General features: G+C 48.6%; 1 protein-coding gene across 1 annotated transcript in view; it reads right to left on the bottom strand.

Moving 5' to 3' along the window:
* The window catches only part of sbno1 (strawberry notch homolog 1 (Drosophila)), a 158,636-nt gene that overhangs the window by 44,460 nt on the left and 93,837 nt on the right, over positions 1-20,339 (bottom strand). Inside the window, exon 23 of the mRNA XM_038817800.1 lies at positions 12,779-12,878. Coding sequence (XP_038673728.1) covers positions 12,779-12,878 — 100 coding nt within the window. The remainder of the gene's footprint in view (positions 1-12,778; positions 12,879-20,339) is intronic.

Raw genomic sequence — 20,339 nt, 5'->3', positions numbered from 1 at the left:
TTCCAACGAATGAGAGGCACAAGACAGGGGTGTCCACTACCCCCCGCTATTGTTTGCCATAGAAATTGAGCCTCTGGCCATAGCGTTGAGGTCAGGTCATCTACGAAGTGAAGGGGGATTTGTGGGGTGGGCGTGGGGAACCATTTGTTGTTGTATGTGATGGACTCTCTCGTCAGTGCAGAGGAGATAATGCAGCAGCTTGGGAGGTTTGACTCCATCTCTAGGTATGGGGGGGGGGGGGGCAATTTGGGACGTTGCCCATACACCTGGCCAGGTCCAGCTTCAGTTATCTGAGAATCCAGGTGGCCCATAATTGGGTCTCGCTCCGTAAACTGTATTTTGGGGATCTGGTCAAGGCGATGTAGGTTGACCTGGGGAGATGGGAAAACTCCCACTGACCTTGGTGGATAGGGCACGTGGGGTGTTCTGGAGGTCCGGCCCACCAAACACACATATTCTGGTCTTGTTCTAAGCTTTTGGGTCTCCTTGTTAGGCACCATATTGGGAATTCTTGGGGTTGAGCTGGAGCCTTGCCCTGGTGGCTAAGTTTGGGATTTCAGATTTACAGGAGCTGCAGATGGGGGCAAAGGCAGATGCTCTGGCCTTCACCTTGCTTAGGAGTCCGAAGGCAACTGCTGTTTGGATGGAAGTCTTCGGCCCCACTCAGTGCCGTGGTTAAGTCATCTGATAGAGTTCCTACATTTAGGAAAAATATCAAATATAGCCTGGTTCATAGCCAAGACCTTGGCCAACTGCATTCTGTAACAAAATGATACGACCCACACTCTACTGGATCCTTATCTTTCTTTATGATCAAGGGGATTGACGCCTGCTACAATGTAGCCGGCAATGTTCTCCGAGACATCAAATCCCAAAACATTTCTAACAGCAAGGGGCCAACTGTCCCTCAAACTTCTTAGAAAATTCGAACAGGAATCCATCCAGCCCCGGCATCTTACCCGACTGCATCAGACTCATGCATTTCACAACCTCATCCAAGATCAGAGGGGACTCCAGCTGCTCCCTTCTCTCCTGCTCCACCATCAGGATAGACAAACAATCCAAGAACTCCAACATTGACAACCAGTCCCTGGGGGGGCTCCAACTTGTAACGGGTACAGTAAAAAACTTCAAACGCCTCATTAACCTTGACTGGAGCAGAGACCGACCTGCAATCCCCGTCCTTTACCTGCACCATTCCCCAAGAATGTCATCTCAACTGGTGCGCTAGCAGGAAGGCATTCTCCCCATGCTCATAAAAAGCCCCCATCAAACATCGTAGCTGGCACACTGCCCGATCTGTCGAAAGCAGCCCAAACTCCAACCTAATTTCTTTCTACTTGCTGCAGCACCACATAGTCTTTAAAACTCCTAAGGTGCGCAAATACCCATGATCTCTTTCACAGACTGCTCAACCTCCAACATTCAATGTGTTCAGCTGGATTAGGGAGGGGGGGGGTCCTCTACTCTTTCCCGCCCCCACCCCCACCCCAATACCAGGCCAGCCATTCCCATCGTGAGGCAGTCCAGCAACCTCTCAAGGAGAACCAACACCCGGTCCACCCAAGATGGCCACCAAATCCCCCAGCACGAACGAACAAAGAACTGTCCCCAGCCACCATCAGAAAATCGGCCCTTCAGCAACCCAACCATCCTCAAGTTCTGTCTACGAGGACAATGTTCCAAGTCATCCACCTTAGCCCATATTTTAATCAGCCGCCACCCTTCCCATTTCTCGTTCCAGAGTGGCGATCTGATCACTCTACCGAGACAGATTTAACCCCACCTCCATCAGCTTCACCTCCTCGTCCACATTAGTCAAGGCCATTCGAATAGAGGACATCACCACCTCAATCACTTTCTCATGGTCCATCAACACCTCCCAGCGTAATTTCTGTAGCTCCACTGCTAAGGTCTCAACAGTTAGTGGAATGGGAGGCGTGGGCCTTCGTGCGGACGGAGAAACTGGACTTGAACTAGGGGTTTGGGGTTGCGGGGTCGGTTGTAATATCTTAGCGCTGGATTCTGCTGTTGCTATGTTCTTTTTTTTTGTACTTTTGCAATTTTGATATGGTTATTTATGGGGGTGTTGTTCTGCTATGTTTTTTTCTGCTGTGGGGCATTGGTTGAGTTGTGTATCTTGCGGGGAGGGTCGGGGGGGTTTGTTGTATTCTATGTCAGTTTGGGGGTATGGAGTGGGGCTGGTATTTAGGAGCTGCGTCAGAAGGGTGTGGTGGGGCAGTGCGAAAGTGCGGGCTTTCCTCTGGTTTCCCGCGCTGCGGGGTGGAGACGGTGACGGGGAGGCGGGGCCTTAACTGGTTCTTCCCCGCGCTGGAGCGGTGCCTGGAGGAGGGATAGATTGGGGGATGATCCCACTTTGGGAGGGGTCGGGTTATTGGCGGGAGTTTCCGGGGTCAGCAGAAGTTAACTGACCCACGGAAGTACAATGGAGGACGGTTCGTGGCTGGGAGGGTTCCTAGCCTGGGGGGGGAAGGGAGGGGGGGGGGGGGGGGAAAGGGGAATACCGGGTTGCTGCTGGTAGGGTCTGGAAGGAGCTGGTGGGGGCTGGGGGGACAGAGGAGAGGTGTTGTCGCTGTGGGGACTGGGTCGGGCAGGGGGTGCTGGCCTGGGGCGGGCAGTCGACGGGCTATGGCTAGTCAACGGGGGAGGGGGGGGCGGGACGCCCTCTGATCCGGTTGGTCACCTGGAATGCGAGAGGGTTGAATGGGCCGGTGAAGCGGTCGAGGGTACTGGCTCACCTGAAGGGGCTAAAGGCAGATGTGGCAATGCTTCAGGAGACCCACCTGAAGGTGGCGGACCAGGTCCGCCTGAGGAAGGGATGGGTGGGCCAGGTTTTCCACTCTGGGTTGGATGTGAAGAACCGGGGAGTGGCGATTCTGGTGGGGAAAAATGTGTTGTTTGAGGCATCGGAGGTGGTGGCGGATAAAGGGGGTAGGTATGTTATGGTTAGGGGCAGGCTACAAGGAGAGAAGGTGGTACTGGCTAGTGTGTATGCCCCAAATTGGGACGATGAGGGCTTTATGAGGCGTATGTTGGGACGGGTCCCGGATCTGGAGGCGGGAGGTCTGATCATGGGGGGGGGGGAACGACTTTAATACGGTGTTGGATCCTTCACTGGATCGGTCCAGCTCTAGACGGGTAGGAGGCCGGCGGCGGCCAAGGTACTGAGAGGGTTTATGGATCAGATGGGTGGGGTGGATCCATGGAGGTTTGTGAGGTTTGTGAGGCCGAGGGCACACGAGTACTCTTTCTTCTCCCACGTACATAGGGTCTACTCTCGGATAGATTTCTTCGTGGTGAGTAGGGGACTGATTCCGAAAGTGGAGGCGGCCGAGTATTCGGCCATTGCAATCTCCGACCACGCTCCGCATTGGATAGAGTTGGAGATGGGGGAGGTGCGGGACCAATGTCCGTTGTGGCGGTTGGATGTGGGGTTGTTGGCGGAGGAGGTGGTGTGTAGGAGGGTCCGGGCAAGTATTGAGGGGTACCTCGAGGTGAATAATACAGGGGAGGTTCAGGTGGGGATGGTCTGGGAAGCCCTGAAGGCAGTGATTCGTGGGGAGCTGATATCCATTCGGGCACATAGGGAGAGGAGCGAGAGGAGTGAGGGGGATAGACTGGTGGGAAAGATGCTGGAGGTGGACAGGAGGTATGCAGAGGCACCAGAGGAGGGACTGTTGGGGGAGAGGCGCAGCCTGCAGGCTCAATTTGATTTGCTGACCACTAGAAAGGCGGAGGCACAGTGGAGGAAGGCACAAGGGGCAGTGTACGAACATGGTGAAAAGGCGAGTAGGATGCTGGCTCATCAGCTCCGCAAGCGGGATGCGGCTAAGGAAATTGCTGGAGTGAGAGACAAGAGTGGGAAGGGGGTAGAGGTGAATGAGGTCTTCAAGGACTTTTACGGGGAACTGTACCGGTCGAAGCCAATGGGGGAGAGGAGGGGAATGGAGAGGTTCCTTGACGGGCTTTCATTCCCGAAGGTGCAGGAGAAGGTGGAGGGGTTGGGTGCGCCGATTGAGCTGGAGGAGCTAGTTAAGGGGATCGGGCAGATGCAGTCAGGGAAGGTACCGGGGCCGGATGGGTTCCCGGTGGAATTTTATAAAAAGTTTGTGGACCTAGTGGGCCCCTTGCTGGTGCGGACATTCAATGAAGCGTGGGAAGGGGGGACTTTGCCCCCGACGATGTCACGGGCGCTGATCACGTTAATTTTAAAGAGGGACAAGGACCCCCAGCAGTGTGGTTCATACAGGCCCATATCTCTCCTCAACGTGGATGCTAAGGTCCTGGCAAAAATTCTGGCCACCAGGATAGAGGACTGTGTGCCAGGGGTTGTGCACGAGGACCAGACAGGTTTCGTGAAGGGAAGGCAGCTGAACACGAATGTGCGGAGATTGTTGAATGTCATCATGATGCCGACGATTGAGGGGGAGGCAGAGATAGTGGTGGCACTGGATGCGGAGAAGGCCTTCGATAGAGTGGAGTGGGGGTACCTATGGGAGGTGTTGGGGAGGTTTGGATTTGGTGAAGGGTTCATTAGATGGGTAAGGCTGCTATGTGAGGCCCCAATGGCGTGCGTGGCCACGAATAGGAGGAGGTTGGAGTACTTCCGGCTTTACCGAGGGACCAGACAGGGTTGCCCCCTGTCCCCCTTGTTGTTTGCACTGGCAATCGAGCCGCTGGCGATGGCGTTGAGGGATTCAGAGAGGTGGAGAGGCTTGGTGCGAGGTGGAGAGGCTTGGTGCGAGGTGGAGAGGAACATAGGGTGTCGTTGTATGCCGATGACCTGTTACTGTATGCGGCGGACCCGGTGGGAGGGATGCCGGGAGTGATGGAGTTGCTAGCTGAGTTTGGGACCGTTTCAGGTTATAAATTAAATTTAGGCAAGAGCGAGGTGTTTGTGGTGCACCCTGGAGACCAGGAGGAAGGAATTGGTAGGCTCCCGCTTCGGCGGGCAGGGGAGAGCTTTAGGTACCTGGGGGTGCAGGTGGCCAGGGACTGGGGGACTCTTCACAAGCATAACTTCACCAGACTTGTAGATCAGATGGAGGAGGAGTTCAAGAGGTGGGACATGCTGCCATTATCGTTGGCGGGGAGGGTACAGTCCGTCAAAATGACAGTGCTTCCGAGGTTCTTGTTCCTCTTTCAGTGCCTGCCCATCTTTATCCCCAGGGCCTTCTTTAGGAGAGTGACTAGCAGTATTTTGAGCTTTGTGTGGGCACATGGGACTCCGAGAGTGAAGAGGGTGTTCCTGGGGCGAGGGAGGGATAGAGGCGGGCTGGCGCTGCCCAACCTTCTGGGGTACTATTGGGCAGCCAATGTGTCAATGGTGCGTAAATGGGTGATGGAGGGGGGAGGGGCGGCGTGGAAAAGAATGGAGATGGCGTCATGTAGAGGTACGAGCCTGGGTGCCATGGTAACGGCACCGTTGCCGCTCTCCCCTAAGAGGTCTACCACGAGCCCGGTGGTGGCGGCGACCCTAAGAATCTGGGGACAGTGGAGACGGCATCGGGGGGAAACAGGGGGCTCGATGGAGGCTCCACTGGGTGGCAACCATCGGTTCATCCCGGGGAACAAGGATGGGGGATTTAGGGGGTGGCAAAGGGCGGGCATCAGCAAATTGAGGGACCTGTTTATTGGCGGGAGGTTTTTGCGGGCCTGGGGGAACTGGAAGATAAATTTGGCCTTCCCCAAGGGAACATGTTCAGATACTTGCAGGTAAAGGCGTTTGCTAGGCGACAGGTAGAGGGATTCCCTCTGCTGCCGTCGCGGGGGACGATGGACAGAGTGCTTTCGGGGGTGTGGGTCGGAGAGGGGAAGGTGTCTGACATCTATAAGGTAATGCAGGAGGTGGAGGAGTCGTCAGTGGAGGAGCTGAAGGCTAAATGGGAGGAGGAACTTGGGGAGCAGATAGAGGACGGGACTTGGGCGGATGCCTTGGAGAGAGTCAACTCTTCCTCCTCATGTGTGAGGCTTAGTCTCATCCAATTTAAGGTGCTGCACCGGGCCCACATGTCTGGGACTAGGATGAGTAGGTTCTTTGGGGGTGAGGACAGGTGCACCAGATGTTCGGGGAGTCCAGCGAACCACGCCCATATGTTCTGGGCATGCCCAGCACTGGAAGAATTCTGGAAGGGGGTGGCGGGGACGGTGTCGAGGGTGGTTGGATCCAGGGTCAAACCAGGGTGGGGACTCGCGATTTTTGGAGTTGCGGTAGAGCCGGGAGTGCAGGAGGCAAAAGAGGCCGTGTCCTGGCCTTTGCGTCCCTAGTAGCCCGACGAAGGATTCTGCTACAGTGGAAGGATGCAACGCCCCCAAGTGTGGAGACCTGGGTCAGTGACATGGCGGGATTTATAAAATTGGAACGGGTCAAATTTGCCCTGAGAGGATCAATACAAGGGTTCTATAAACGATGGCAGCCTTTTCTGGACTTACTGGCTCGAAGATAGGTACCTTGGGCAATAGCAGCAGAAACCCGGGGGGGGGGGGGGGGGGGGGGGGGGGAAAGAGGGGGGGGGGTTAGGGTTAGGGTTAGGATTAGGGTTGTATAAATTCAAAATTTTTCAATAAAAATTATTTTAAAAAAAAAAGTTAGTGGAATGGACCCTGATACCCATTACCCTCGAAGTTTCCAAATTCAACACTAGTACTTTCTTGTTCTGAAATGAAATGAAAATGAAAATCGCTTATTGTCACGAGTAGGCTTCAAATGAAGTTACTGTGAAAAGCCCCTAGTCGCCACATTCCGGCGCCTGTTCGGGGAGGCTGTTACGGGAATCGAACCGTGCTGCTGGCTTGTCTTGGTCTGCTTTCAAAGCCAGCGATTAGCCCTGTGAGCTAAACAGCCCCAGTTAGCTAAACAGCCCCAGTTGCCTGGTCCGATATCCATTGAGCTTCCACTTGATGTGGGACACTTAACACATCAATAAAACAAACCAGAGCCCAAATATCAATAAAGTTCTCGGCTGGATGACACCTCATGTGCGACCTTTCCCTGACATGTCACCACCGGAAGTCCCTTTACTTTTTAACTAATATTAATTTCCTCAAATTCTTTAATCTCTCTAGTTCCTCAGTTTGCTATTATTTCTGGAGGATTTCATGTATCTTCCTCTGTGAAGACAGACAAAAAGTAATTATTTAGCTTCTCTGCTATTTCCCTATGCTCCATTATAAATTCTCCTGTCCCTCCTTGTAATAAACCCAATCCAATACTGTTCAGCTGGTCTTAATAGCATGCCACCACCTTCTAAAGGCAGCAGTGGAGGAACAATAAATGCATCGCCAACATTCCAAGACTTTTTTTTTTTAAAAACCTTTTTACTCGAGGATTTACTCGTTCTGGACAAGCAATAGCACGAACATCATAAGAATCAGAAAAATAAAGAAAATTGAAGCAAAAAGAGTTGAATTTAGTTAATATTTATAACAATTTGATGCTCAAAATCATACAAATTTACCCTTTGTGCCAGTGCACTAGGCAGATTAAAGGCAATAGTGCAACACTTATCTTTGTAACTCCATATGTGAAGCTCTTTGGGGACATTTAGCTGGGAAGACAAGCCAGTGTCAGATTAGGCAGAGGCCATGTTAGGCTGGGATATACGACACAGAGGCCATGTTAGGCTGGGATATACGACACAGAGGCCATGTGGGCTGTATAAAAGAGAGGAGATTTAATGTGGCCAGAGCAGAGGTCAGGACTTGGCTACCAAAACATTTTTTTTAAAAAGCAAAGCACAGAATCCCAAATAAGAGATCCAAAAATAAACCTACTCTGTGATGTCAGGTAATTAACATGGACCAAAAATACAAATTCACTGCAGAATTACAAAACTGGACAAGAAGATAAATGAAAAGCCAAATTACTTATGTTGAAAAAGTAAATTTTCTGAGTTTCAACATTTTTAACCAGTTGCTCTGTCATCCCCAGATGTATTAAAAACCAACATAAGTGTACTTTACCTGAATGCTCGTAGTATTCGAAATAAAGTAATTGAGTTGGTGGCGCAAATCATCGTGAATGACTATGATTTAGTGGCCATTACTGAAACATGGTTAAAGGATGGTCACGACTGGGAGTTAAATATCAGAGGGTATCAAACTATTCGGAAGGACAGAGTGGATGGTAAGGGAGGTGGTGTAGCTCTGTTATTTAAGGATGACATCCGGGCAATAGTTAGGGATGATATCGGTGCTATGGAGGATAAGGTTGAATCCATTTGGGTGGAAATCAGGAATAGTAAGGCGAAAAAGTCACTGATAGGAGTAGTCTATCGGCCACCAAATAGTAACGTTATGGTGGGGCAGGCAATAAACAAAGAGATAACTGATGCATGTAGAAATGGTACAGCAGTTATCATGGGGGATTTTAATCTACATGTCGATTGGTTTAACCAGGTCGGTCAAGGCAACCTTGAGGAGTTTATAGAATGTATCCGCGATAGTTTCCTAGAACAGTATGTAATGGAACCGACGAGGGAACAAGCGGTCCTAGATCTTGTCCTGTGTAATGAGACAGGATTGATTCATGATCTCATAGTTAGGGATCCTCTCGGAAGGAGCGATCACAATATGGTGGAATTTAAAATACAGATGGAGGGTGAGAAGGTAAAATCAAATACTAGTGTTTTGTGTTTAAACAAAGGAAATTACAATGGGATGAGAGAAGAACTAGCTAAGGTAGACTGGGAGCAAAGACTTTATGGTGGAACAGTTGAGGAACAGTGGAGAACCTTCCAAGCGATTTTTCAGTGCTCAGCAAAGGTTTATACCAACAAAAAGGAAGGACGGTAGAAAGAGGGAAAATCGACCGTGGATATCTAAGGAAATAAGAGAGAGTATCAAATTGAAGGAAAAAGCATACAAAGTGGCAAAGATTGGTGGGAGACTAGAGGACGGGAAATATTTAAGGGGCAACAGAAAGCTACTAAAAAAGCTATAAAGATGAGTAAGATAGAGTATGAGAGTAAACTTGCTCAGAATATAAAAGCAGACAGCAAATGTTTTTACAAATATATAAAGCAAAAAAGAGTGGCTAAGGTAAATATTGGTTCTTTAGAGCAGAGCTTCTCAAAGTGTGGTACGAGTACCGGTGCCGGTACTCGAGCCATCGTCTGCCGGTACTTGGGAGTGTTTCCAGAAAAGAAAGAGACAGTAATCCTGGATTGGCTTGTTTCGCTTACCGGTCCCTGGCACATTGAAAAAAAAAACTGCCGGTACACCACATCAGATAGTTTGAGATGCACTGCTCTAGAGGATGAGAAGGGAGTTTTAATAATGGGAGATGAGGAAATGGCGGAGGAACTGAACAGGTTTTTTGGGTAGGTCTTCACAGTGGAAGACACAAATAACATGCCAGTGACTGATAGAAATGAGGTAATGACAGGTGATGACCTTGAGAGGATTGTTATCACTAAGGAGGTAGTGATGGGCAAGCTAATGGGGCTAAAGGTAGACAAGTCTCCTGGCCCTGATGGAATGCATCCCAGAATGCTAAAAGAGATGGCTAGGGAAATTGCAGATGCACTAGTGATGATTTACCAAAATTCACTAGACTCTGGGGTGGTCCCGGTGGATTGGAAATGAGCAAACGTGACACCACTGTTTAAAAAAGGAGGTAGGCAGAGAGCAGGAAATTATAGGCCAGTGAGCTTAACGTCGGTAGTAGGGAAGATGCTGGAATCTATCATCAAAGAAGAAATAGCGAGGCATCTGGATAGAAATTGTCCCATTGGGCAGACGTAGCATGGGTTCATAAAGGGCAGGTCGTGCCTAACTAATTTAATGGAATTTTTTGAGGACATTACCAGTGTAGTAGATAACGGGGAGCCAATGGATGTGGTATATCTGGATTTCCAGAAAGCTTTTGACAAGGTGCCACACAAAAGGCTACTGCATAAGATAAAGATGCATGGCATTAAGGGACCAAGGGCAATGTGTCCAAGTTTGCAGATGACACTAAGATGAGTGGTAAAGCGAAAAGTGCAGAGGATACTGGAAGTCTGCAGAGGGATTTGGATAGGTTAAGTGAATGGGCTAGGGTCTGGCAAATGGAATACAATGTTGACAAATGTGAGGTTATCCATTTTGGTAGGAATAACGGCAAACGGGATTATTATTTCAACAATAAAATATTAAAGCATGCTGCTGTGCAGAGAGACCTGGGTGTGCTAGTGCATGAGTCACAGAAAGTTGGTTTACAGGTGCAACAGGTGATTAAGAAGGCAAATGGAATTTTGTCCTTCATTGCTAGAGCGATGGAGTTTAAGACTAGGGAGGTTATGCTGCAATTGTATATGGTGTTAGTGAGGCCACACCTGGAGTATTGTGTTCAGTTTTGGTCTCCTTACTTGAGAAAGGACATACTGGCACTGGAGGGTGTGCAGAGGAGATTCACGAGGTTAATCCCAGAGCTGAAGGGGTTGGATTACGAGGAGAGGTTGAGTAGACTGCAACTGTACTCGTTGGAATTTAGAAGGATGTGGGGGGATCTTATCGAAACATTTAAAATTATGAAGGGAATAGATAGGATAGATGCGGGCAGGTTGTTTCCACTGGCGGGTGAAAGCAGAACTAGGGGGCATAGCCTCAAAATAAGGGGAAGTAGATTTAGAACTGAGTTTAGGAGGAACTTCTTCACCCAAAGGGTTGTGAATCTACGGAATTCCTTGCCCAGTGAAGCAGTTGAGGCTCCTTCATTAAATGTTTTTTAGGTAAAGATAGATCATTTTTTGAAGAAAAAAGGGATTAAGGGTTATGGTGTTCGGGCCGGAAAGTGGAGCCGAGTCCACAAAAGATCAGCCATGATCTCATTGAATGGCGGAGCAGGCTCGAGGGGCCAGATGGCCTACTCCTGCTCCTAGTTCTTATGAATACATCAAGACACCATTCAACAGTCACCAACTCAACTTCTCCTATTTCATAAAAAGAGAATCCAGACCAGGAAAATACCATTTAGCTTTAATCCACTGTAGGATTGGGGCTTGTCACTTATTGATCCCTGCGTTCAGGGTCTCTCTCCCAGGTGGATGCAGAAGATCCCTCTGCATTGATTCAAAGAGTAATGGGAGTTCCCCCTGGGAATAAATAATTAATATTTGCCCCTCTATCATCTGCTCATCACCAATTCTGGGAGTTTACAAAGTGCAAATTGGCTGCTGTTTGTGCTACGACGGAGACGACAGGCGACTTGGTCATGCAGGATATAACTGCAAATCTCTCCCCCTTGCGCTGATTTTCTTCCCAAATCTGTTTACCGTTATTTCACCCGTAACCCCATTATCAACAGATATCAATCCAGTTAACCCTCAATAATTCTTCCAGAAATTACAGCACACTGAGACCATTGGGCCCATTTCACATGTTCTAGGGGCTTTTCACAGTCACTTGACTGAAGCTGACTTGTGACAATAAGCGATTTTTATTATTATGCAGGTTTTTGTTAAAAGGAACAATGGCACTTCTATTCCATCACCGTTACCCTTTCATAAATTCAATTTTAAATACTATACTTTCTGTCCCACTGTGTTTCCATGTATGACTAGCGCTGCAGGAAGAGAAAATGAACTGTGTAGATTGTCCATCATTGGTAAATGAGGAAGTCTTTTGATGGATAGTCTGGAGCCTTTTTTTTAAGTACACTTTTATATTTAGGGTCAATATACCACCTAATCCAACCACCAGTGTAGTCTGTGTTTATACACCTCACATGAATCCCTAATTAAGCCCACCATCTGCACACAATTGAATTCGTTAAAATATATTTAAAAGTTTACCAAATCTTCTGTTTCATCAGTAAAACGGTTCCATATCTCAGCAACACAAAGATTTTACTCTGAATGCGTGTCACCTAGCCATTAAAAGGAAACAAACGGGCAGCACAGTGTCATAGTGGTTAGCCCTGCAGTCTCACGACGCCGAGGTCCCAGGTTCGATCCCGGCTCTGGGTCACTGTCAGTGTGGAGTTTGCACATTCTCCCAGTGTTTGCGTGGGCTTCGCCCCCACAACCCAAAGATGTGCAAGGTAGGAGAATTGAACACGCTAAATTACCCCTTGGAAATTGGAAAAAATGAATTGGGTACTCTAAATTAAAAAAAAAGGAAAGAGCTGCTTGAAAGCTCCCAAGAGACTCCCAAGTAGTCCAGGCAACTAATATTGGCATCTAATTCAGGAACATTAAAAAAATTATATATACGAAATCTGTATTGTTTATGCATTAAACAGTAGTTTGACTAGTCAATAAATAACACGCTAACAACTTCATCACATGTATAATAATCTGGTTCCCTTCAATGAACTGATATAGTTTCACAATCAAGTACTTGTGAGGGTTATGATGATTACAAAGACAGGAAATGTTAACTTTGCAATTTGCCTACAGCAAAGTTTCACAAAAGCAACGAGATAAATGTTGGCAGGACAACTTCCGTGCCCTTTGGTCAGTGCCATCTTTTTTTCTTGGGCTGGGGGGGGCGGGAGGGAAGAGAGAAGAGAGAGAGAGAGAAGAGGATGGAACCAAGACAACACTGATAGGGAATAACAGAATCGGGAACTATCAGCATGTAAAGAAACTAGAATGACTGAATAACTTTACAACTACTGTAGACAAATTAAATTATGTTAGAACTATAGAATTGGTTAATTGCCAATGACAATTCTTGAATCAAAAACTGCATGAACACAATAAAAATGTAATGGAGTTCCATCAGTCCTAACTCAAACTGACAGAAGCTAAAAAGAAATCTGTATGTACTGTACCTTTGAAAAAATCCCCAAGATAGTCTTTGGGCGAAGACACCAGTGGACTGTCCAGATTTACAATGGATTTCATTACTATTTCCAGGGCATTTCTTCCATACTGCAGAAGTGTCAAACATTCAGTCACCAAACTGCATTACTGTTATCTTATCAACAGAAAAAATGCTATGCACATAATGCACAAGATTATTTTGTTCATGTCAAAGCTGTTATGCAGTAGCATTGCCACATCCGATTTATTTTCCTTTTTTCTGAAGAGATACTTTACTCCAAATGTAAACAAAAACAACAGGTTTAGATTTGCCATGCGTACTGAGTTACAGTGAAAAGTATTGTTCTGCATACAATCATGGCAGTTTGTTCTATACATGAACAACAAAAAAGGGCATACAATAAATACACAATGTAAATACAAAGACAGATATTGAGTGAAGAATACAGGAGTGTAGTACTACTCCGTAGAGAAGGTGTGTGGCGAGATCAGTTCAATCTATAACAGGGTAATTCAGGAGTCTGGTAACCGTGGGGAAGAAGCTGTTTTGAATCTGTTTGTGCGTGTTCTCAGAGATTGGAAGGGAGAATAACCCGAGTAGGAGGGGTCTTTGATTATGTTGCCCACTTTCCCAAAGCAGCGGAAAGTGTAGACAGTCAATGGATGGGAGACGGGTTTGTGTGATGGACTGGGCTATGTTCACAACTCTGTAGTTTCTTACAGTCTGGGCCGACCAGTTCCCATACCAAACTATGATGCAGCCAGATAGGATGCTTTCTATGGTGCATGTGTAAAAATTGGTGAGAGTCAATGTGGACATGCCGAATTTTCTTCCTGAGGAAGTATAGGTGATGTTGTGCTTTCTTGGCAACAACGTGGGTGGACCAGAACAGATCGTTAATGTGTAACACCATCTTGACCTCAGCACCATTGATGTAGACAGGGGCTTGTATGACACTTCGCTTCCTGAAGTAGATTACCAGCTCCTTAGCTTTGCTGACATTGAGGGAGATTGTTGTTGCACCATGCCACTAGATTCTCCATCTCCCTCCTGTACTCTGACTCATCGTTGTTCAAGATCTGACCCACCATGCTCATGTCATCAGCAAACTTGTAGATAGGGTTGGAGCCAAACTTTGTGTATAGGACTATCATGGAGGTGTTGTTGTTTATCCTTACTGATTGTGGTCTATAGGTCAGAAAGTCGAGGATCCAGTTGCAGAGTGAGGAGCCAAATCCTAGGTTTTGGAGCATTTATATGAGCTTGGCTGGGATTATGGTGTTGAAGACAGAGCTGTAGTCAATAATTAGGAGTCTAATGTAGGGGTTCTTGTTGTCAAGATGCTCCAGGATGAGCGTAGGGCCAGGAAGACAGTGTCGGCTGTGGACCAATTGTAATGGTGTACGAACTGCAGTGGATCAAGGCATTCTTGGAGTATGGAGCTGATGTCTCCCATGACTAACCTCTTAAAGCACTTCATAATGATTGCTGTCAATGCCACCGGACGGTAGTTGTTGAGGCACATTGCCTAGCTCTTCTTTGGCACCAGTATGATGCAGATGGGAAGCTCAGAACGGAGTACGGATGGTGAAGATTTCTGCGAACACACCCGCCAGTTGGTCCGCACAGGATCCAAGTGCATGACCACTGAGTGCAACACCACAGAGCAGAGTTAACAGTTTGTACATTTTCCCCTTTTAAACCCTTCTCTCCCCATCCCGTCCGTGCCACTCCCCGATGCACAGTTCAAATATCCTCATGAACGCCTCCATCGTACCTCAAAGCCCTCTCCCCACCCTCCCCCTCAAGGCAAATTCAATTTTTTCCAACCGGAGAAACAGGTGCAGGTCTTCCAGTCAGGCTGCAACCATCGGTGGTGTATCTGACCTCCACTTCAAAAGAATCCTTCACCGGGCAGAAAGGGGAAGGCCACGACATTGGCCCTCTTCCCGTCCTACAGCTCTGGCACCTCCGAAACCCCAAGAAATCATCATGGGGTCCGGCTTCACCTTGACTGCCACTATCCTCAATAAGGTCCCAAACACCACTTCCCAGAAGTCTCCAACTTCTCGCAACCCAAAACCTGTGAAAATGAGTCGCCGGCCCCCACCCACATGATTCAATGGCCTTTAAACAGAACTCTTACCCTGTGCTCCCAGCCACCCGCATGTGCCTGATCCTGCCCTCCCCCATCTCATCTGGGAGCAGCGGCTTCTCCAGTAGCGTGTTCTTTAGCTCACCAGGCTAAATCGCTGGCTTTTAAAGCAGACCAAGCAGGCCAGCAGCACGGTTCGATTCCCGTACCAGCCTCCCCGGACAGGCGCCGGAATGTGGCGACTAGGGGCTTTTCACAGTAACTTCATTGAAGCCTACTCGTGACAATAAGCGATTTTCATTTCATTTTCCATTTCCGGTACTTGGGGGAACATTGTTAGCTCCTTACCTGCAAAGTACCACATCTTGCAGTACCTAAATTCACTCCCTCTGTAACTCAAACCCCCTCTCCATTCAGCTGACGGCCGAAGGGCCATCGCCAACACCAACAACGGCAACTAGCGCATGGAGGAAGGCGAGTTCTCAGAGGCCCGTGAAGACATGGCAGCTTTGGAGAAAGATTACGAAGAGGTTGGTGCAGATAGTGTTGAGGATCAAGGTGAAGAACAATATCAGGAAAACTGAAACATTCCTGATGGTTGGTTGTGATAAATTTGCTGGTCGGGTGCAAGGTGTCCCAAGAGGAAGTCATATGATCTTGTACAAAGCCTCCTGGCTTTGTGCTACTCTGCAATCCAAAATACCCTGAATTTGTCTTGTTCGTTCGAACACCAGCCATGGGGGTTGCATAGCACAATCAAACCCACGCCATAAATTTCTGTCCAAACCCAAACAGATTCCGCCAATCCACCTGGTCCAACGTCTTCTCCGCGCATCCAGAGACACAATCACCTCTGGCTTCGAATCCTCTGACGGAATCATAATTACATTCAGCAACCTCCTAATGTTTCTGGAGAGCTGCCTCCCCCTCACAAAACCTGTTTGGTTCTCAGAGACCACTCCGGGACACACCCCTCCAACCCACACACCAACACCTTCGCCAGGAAGTTCACCTCCGTTTAGCAGCGAAATGGATGTCTAAAACCCACACTGCAGTGGGTCCTTCCCCTTTTCAGGATCAACAAAATTGACACCTGCGCTAAGGTAGCCAGCAACTCCCCCTTTTCCAGTGGCTCACTAAACATACCCACCAGGTGGGGAACCAACTCCATTGCAAACTGCTCATCAAACTCCATCGGAAAGCCGCCCTGACCTAGGGCCTTCCCCTGACTGAATCCTCCGAATGCACTCCATCACCTCCCTTAACCCCAATGACTCCTCCAATGCCCACCTCTTCCTGTGCCCCAATTCTGGCAACTCCAACCCATCTGGAAACTGCCCCATATCCTCCGCCTACCCCACTGGCTCAGCCCGATACAATCCCTCGTAGAAAGCCACACCTCATTTATCCTCTCCAGCACGACACCATCTCCCCGGTCTTCACACTCACCTGCAGAAATTCCCTGACCCTGCCTGACGCCGTAGCTGGGTTGTTTAGGAGCCTGGTAACAGTGGGGAAGAAGCTGTTTTTGAACCTGTTCGTGCGTGTTCTCAGACTTCTGTATCTCCTGCCCAATGAAAGAAGCTGGAAGAGTGCGTAAGCCGGGGAGAGGGGTGTCTTTGATTATGCTGCCCGCTTTCCCATGGCAGCGGGAGGTGTAGAGAGTCAATGGATGGCAGGCAGGTTTGTGTTGTGTGATGGACTGGGGTGTGTTCACGACTCTCTGAAGTTTCTTGTGGTCATGGGCAGAGCAGTTGCCATACCAGGCCATGACGCAGCAGATAGGATGCTTTCCATGGTGCATCTGTAAAAATTGGTAAGAGTCAGCGTGGACACGCCAAACTTCCGTAGTTTCCTGAGGAAGTAAAGGCGCTGTTGTGCTTTCTTGGTGGTAGCATCGATGTGGATGGACCAGGACAGATTTGTGGTGATGTGCACCCCAAGAAATTTGAAGCCATCAACCATCTCCACCTCGGCCCCGTTGATGCTGACAGGGGTGTGTACAGTACTTTGCTTCCTGAAGTCAATGACCAGCTCTTCAGTTTTGCTGGCATTGAGGGATGAATAGTTTTCGTTACACCACTCCACTAGGTTCTCTATCTCCCTCCTGTATTCTGATTCATCGTTATTCGAGATCCGACCCACTATGGTCATATCGTCAGCAAATGTGTAGATGGAGTTGGAACCAAATTTTGCCACGCAGTCGTGTGTGTACAGGGAGTACATAGACATAGAGAAATACAGCACAGAACAGGCCCTTCGGCCCACGATGTTGTGCCGAACTTTTGTCCTTGGTTAATCATAGAATTTTGGACACTAAGCGCAATTTATCATGGACAATCCACCCAACCTGCACATCTTTGGACTGTGGGAGGAAACCGGAGCACCCGGAGGAAACCCACGCACACACGGGGAGTAAGGGGCTAAATATGCAGCCTTTCGGGGCCCCGATATTGAGGACTACCGTGAAGGTGGTGTTGTTTATTCTTACTGATTGTGGTCTGTGGGTCAGAAAGTCGAGAATCCAGTTGCAGAGTGGAGAGCCAAGTCCTAGGTTTTGGAGCTTTGATAGGAGCTTGGCTGGGATTATGGTGTTGAAGGCAGAGCTGTAGTCAATAATTAGGAGTCTGATGTAGGAGTCCTTGTTTCGAGATGCTCCAGGGATGAGTGTAGGTCCAGGGAGATGGCATCTGCTGTCGACCGGTTGCAGCGGTATGCATATTGCAGTGCATCCTGTCACCCTGGAAGTATGGAGTGGATGTGCTTCATGACCAACCTCTTGAAGCACTTTAATAATTGATGTCAGGGCCACTTTGGGTAGTCATTGAGGCACGTTACCTGGTTCTTCTTCGGCACCAGTATGGCGTTGTCCACCACCTTACCTGTTGTCAAGTGGTCGAATTGCCCTGCAACTTCTTCCCCTCTGCAATCAGCTCCTTTATGGAGACTGCGGAGTGTCTCCTGTCCACCTCAACTACCTCGTTCAATAATTGCCAGTTCTACTCCCACCTCATCCTATCCCTATGGGGCTTGAACAAAATAATTTTCTCTTGGACCACTGCTTTGAAGGCCTCCCAAAATGTAGCTGGTGATACCTCACCATTCTGGTTAAGCTCCCATAGTTCTTAATTCCCACTTCCCCTCTCCCACAAAACTACTCATCAGCCAAAAGTCCCGAGTCCAACCACCACCCCGACTTCTGCACCTGTCCCTAACAAAGCCTCATTTTTAACCAGTGTGCTGCATGGTCTGAGATCATAATCTTTGAATATTCCACCCCTACACCAACACCGCCCGGCTCACCACGAAAAAAATCAATCCTAGAATACGCCATCTCCACATGAGGAGTACTCCCTTTCTTCCGGGTTCCCAAATGTCCACGGATCCACCACCTCCATCTTTTCCAGCTCTTTCGCCATTCTCAACCTTTCCATCGACTTAGGGCTCGACCTATCCAATCTCTGCACCATTACACAATTAGAATCCCCTCCCCATGATCAACTGGTGAGAGCCCTAGAGTCCTTCGCTCCCAATAATCTCTTTACAAAACCAAAACCATCCCAATTAGGCACATACACGTTTACCAACACCATTGGTGTTCCCTCACTATCACATATCCCACTCACTATCACATATCTCCCTCCTACCCTCCCCCAGGTCCCGGACCTCTCTGGCCCCCGTAAACCCTGTTCCCTTGCTCAACAAAATGGCCACCCCCCACGACTTTGAATCAAACTTAGAGTGAAACACTTGTCCCACCCATCTCGTCCTCAGTCTCATCTGATCATTCACCTGAAGATGCATCCCTTTCAAGAAGATCACCTCTGTTCTCAAGCTCCCCAGGTGCACGAACATCCGGGACCATTCGACTGTCCCATTGACCTCGCGGACACTCCATGTCACGATTCTCACCGGAGGCTTACATCCCGGTACACACCCCAAATCGAATCTGTCGCCGGTACAGCACTGTCTTGGCCTTGTTGAACCCCACTCTCATCCTGGCCAACTCCACTCCAATATCCTGATAAATCCAGACTTGATTTCCCTACCTTTCACAGACCCGTTTGGCTTCACCTACGTCAGAATCTTTTCTTGGATTGGATTTGTTTATTGTCACGTGTACCGAGGTACAGTGAAAAGTATTTTTCTGCAAGCAGCTCAACAGATCATTCAGTACATGGAAGAAAAGGGAATTAAACAAAATTCAAGAAAATACATGAGAATACATAATAGGGCAACACAAGATACACAATGTAACTACATAAGCATTGGCATCGGATGAAGCATACAGGGTGTAGTGTTAATGCGGTCAGTCAATAAGAGGGTCATTTTAGGAGTCTGGTGACAGTGGGGAAGAAGCTGTTTTTGAGTTTGTTGAAAATGAAATGAAAATCGCTTATTGTCACAAGTAGGTTTCAATGAAGTTACTGTGAAAAGCCCCTAGTTGCCACATTCCGGCGCCTGTCTGGGGAGGCTGGTATGGGAATCGAACCGTGCTGCTGGCCTGCTTTAAAAGCCAGCGATTTAGCCGAGTGAGCTAAACCAGCCCCTAGTTCGTGTGTGTTCCCAGACTTCTGTATCTCCTGCCCGATGGAAGAAGTTGGAAAAGTGAGTAAGCCGGGTGGGACGGATCCTTGATTATGCTGCCCGCTTTCCCCAGGCAGCGGGAGGTGTAGATGGAGTCCATGGATGAGAGGCGGGTTCGTGTGATGGACTGGGCGGTATTCATGACCTCTCTGAAGTTCCTTGCAGTCCTGGGCCGAGCAGTTGCCATACCAGGCTGTGATGCAGCCCGATAGGATGCTTTCTACAGTGCATCTGTAAAAGTTGGCAAGGGTTAATGTGGACATGCCAAATTTCCTTCGTTTCCTGAGGAAGTATAAGCGCTGCTGTGCTTTCTTGGTGATAGCGTCGACGTGAGTGGACCAGGACAGATTTTTGGTGATGTGCACCCCATGGAATTTGAAACTGCTAACCATCTCCACCTCGGCCCCGTTGATGCTGACAGGGGTGTGTACAGTACTTTGCTTCCTGAAGTCGATGACCAGCTCTTTAGTTTTGCTGGCATTGAGGGAGAGATTGTTGTCGTTACACCACTCCACTAGGTTCTCTATCTCCCTCCTGTATTTTGAAGCCTTGTCCAGAAGCCTGTGCATCCATAGAATCACTGCCCGCGGCGGCTCTCGGGGCCAGTCCACCTCTGGGGGCTTGTCCAGCACCTTCTCCTCCACCCAACCTTGTCAACATCCCTGCAATGTTATTTGTGGCGCTGGTTCCCTCCATCCTCTCCTGCAGACCCACAATCCGCAGGTTTTGTCGCCTAGACCTATTTTCCTTGTCTTTCACCTTCAACTGCAGTGACTTGCACAGATCCCCAGGATTGGTACCTCCGCCTCCAAAGTCACAATACGGTCAACTCTGGTGCGACACCACCTTCTCCACCTCCTGGATCGTCGCCCCCTGTGTTTTGAGA

This window comes from Scyliorhinus canicula, chromosome 1, assembly GCF_902713615.1.
Source record: "Scyliorhinus canicula chromosome 1, sScyCan1.1, whole genome shotgun sequence".
NCBI lineage: Eukaryota > Metazoa > Chordata > Chondrichthyes > Carcharhiniformes > Scyliorhinidae > Scyliorhinus > Scyliorhinus canicula.
The sequence above is the reverse complement of the archived record's forward strand: the minus strand, read 5'-3'. Positions and strand labels throughout refer to the sequence as shown.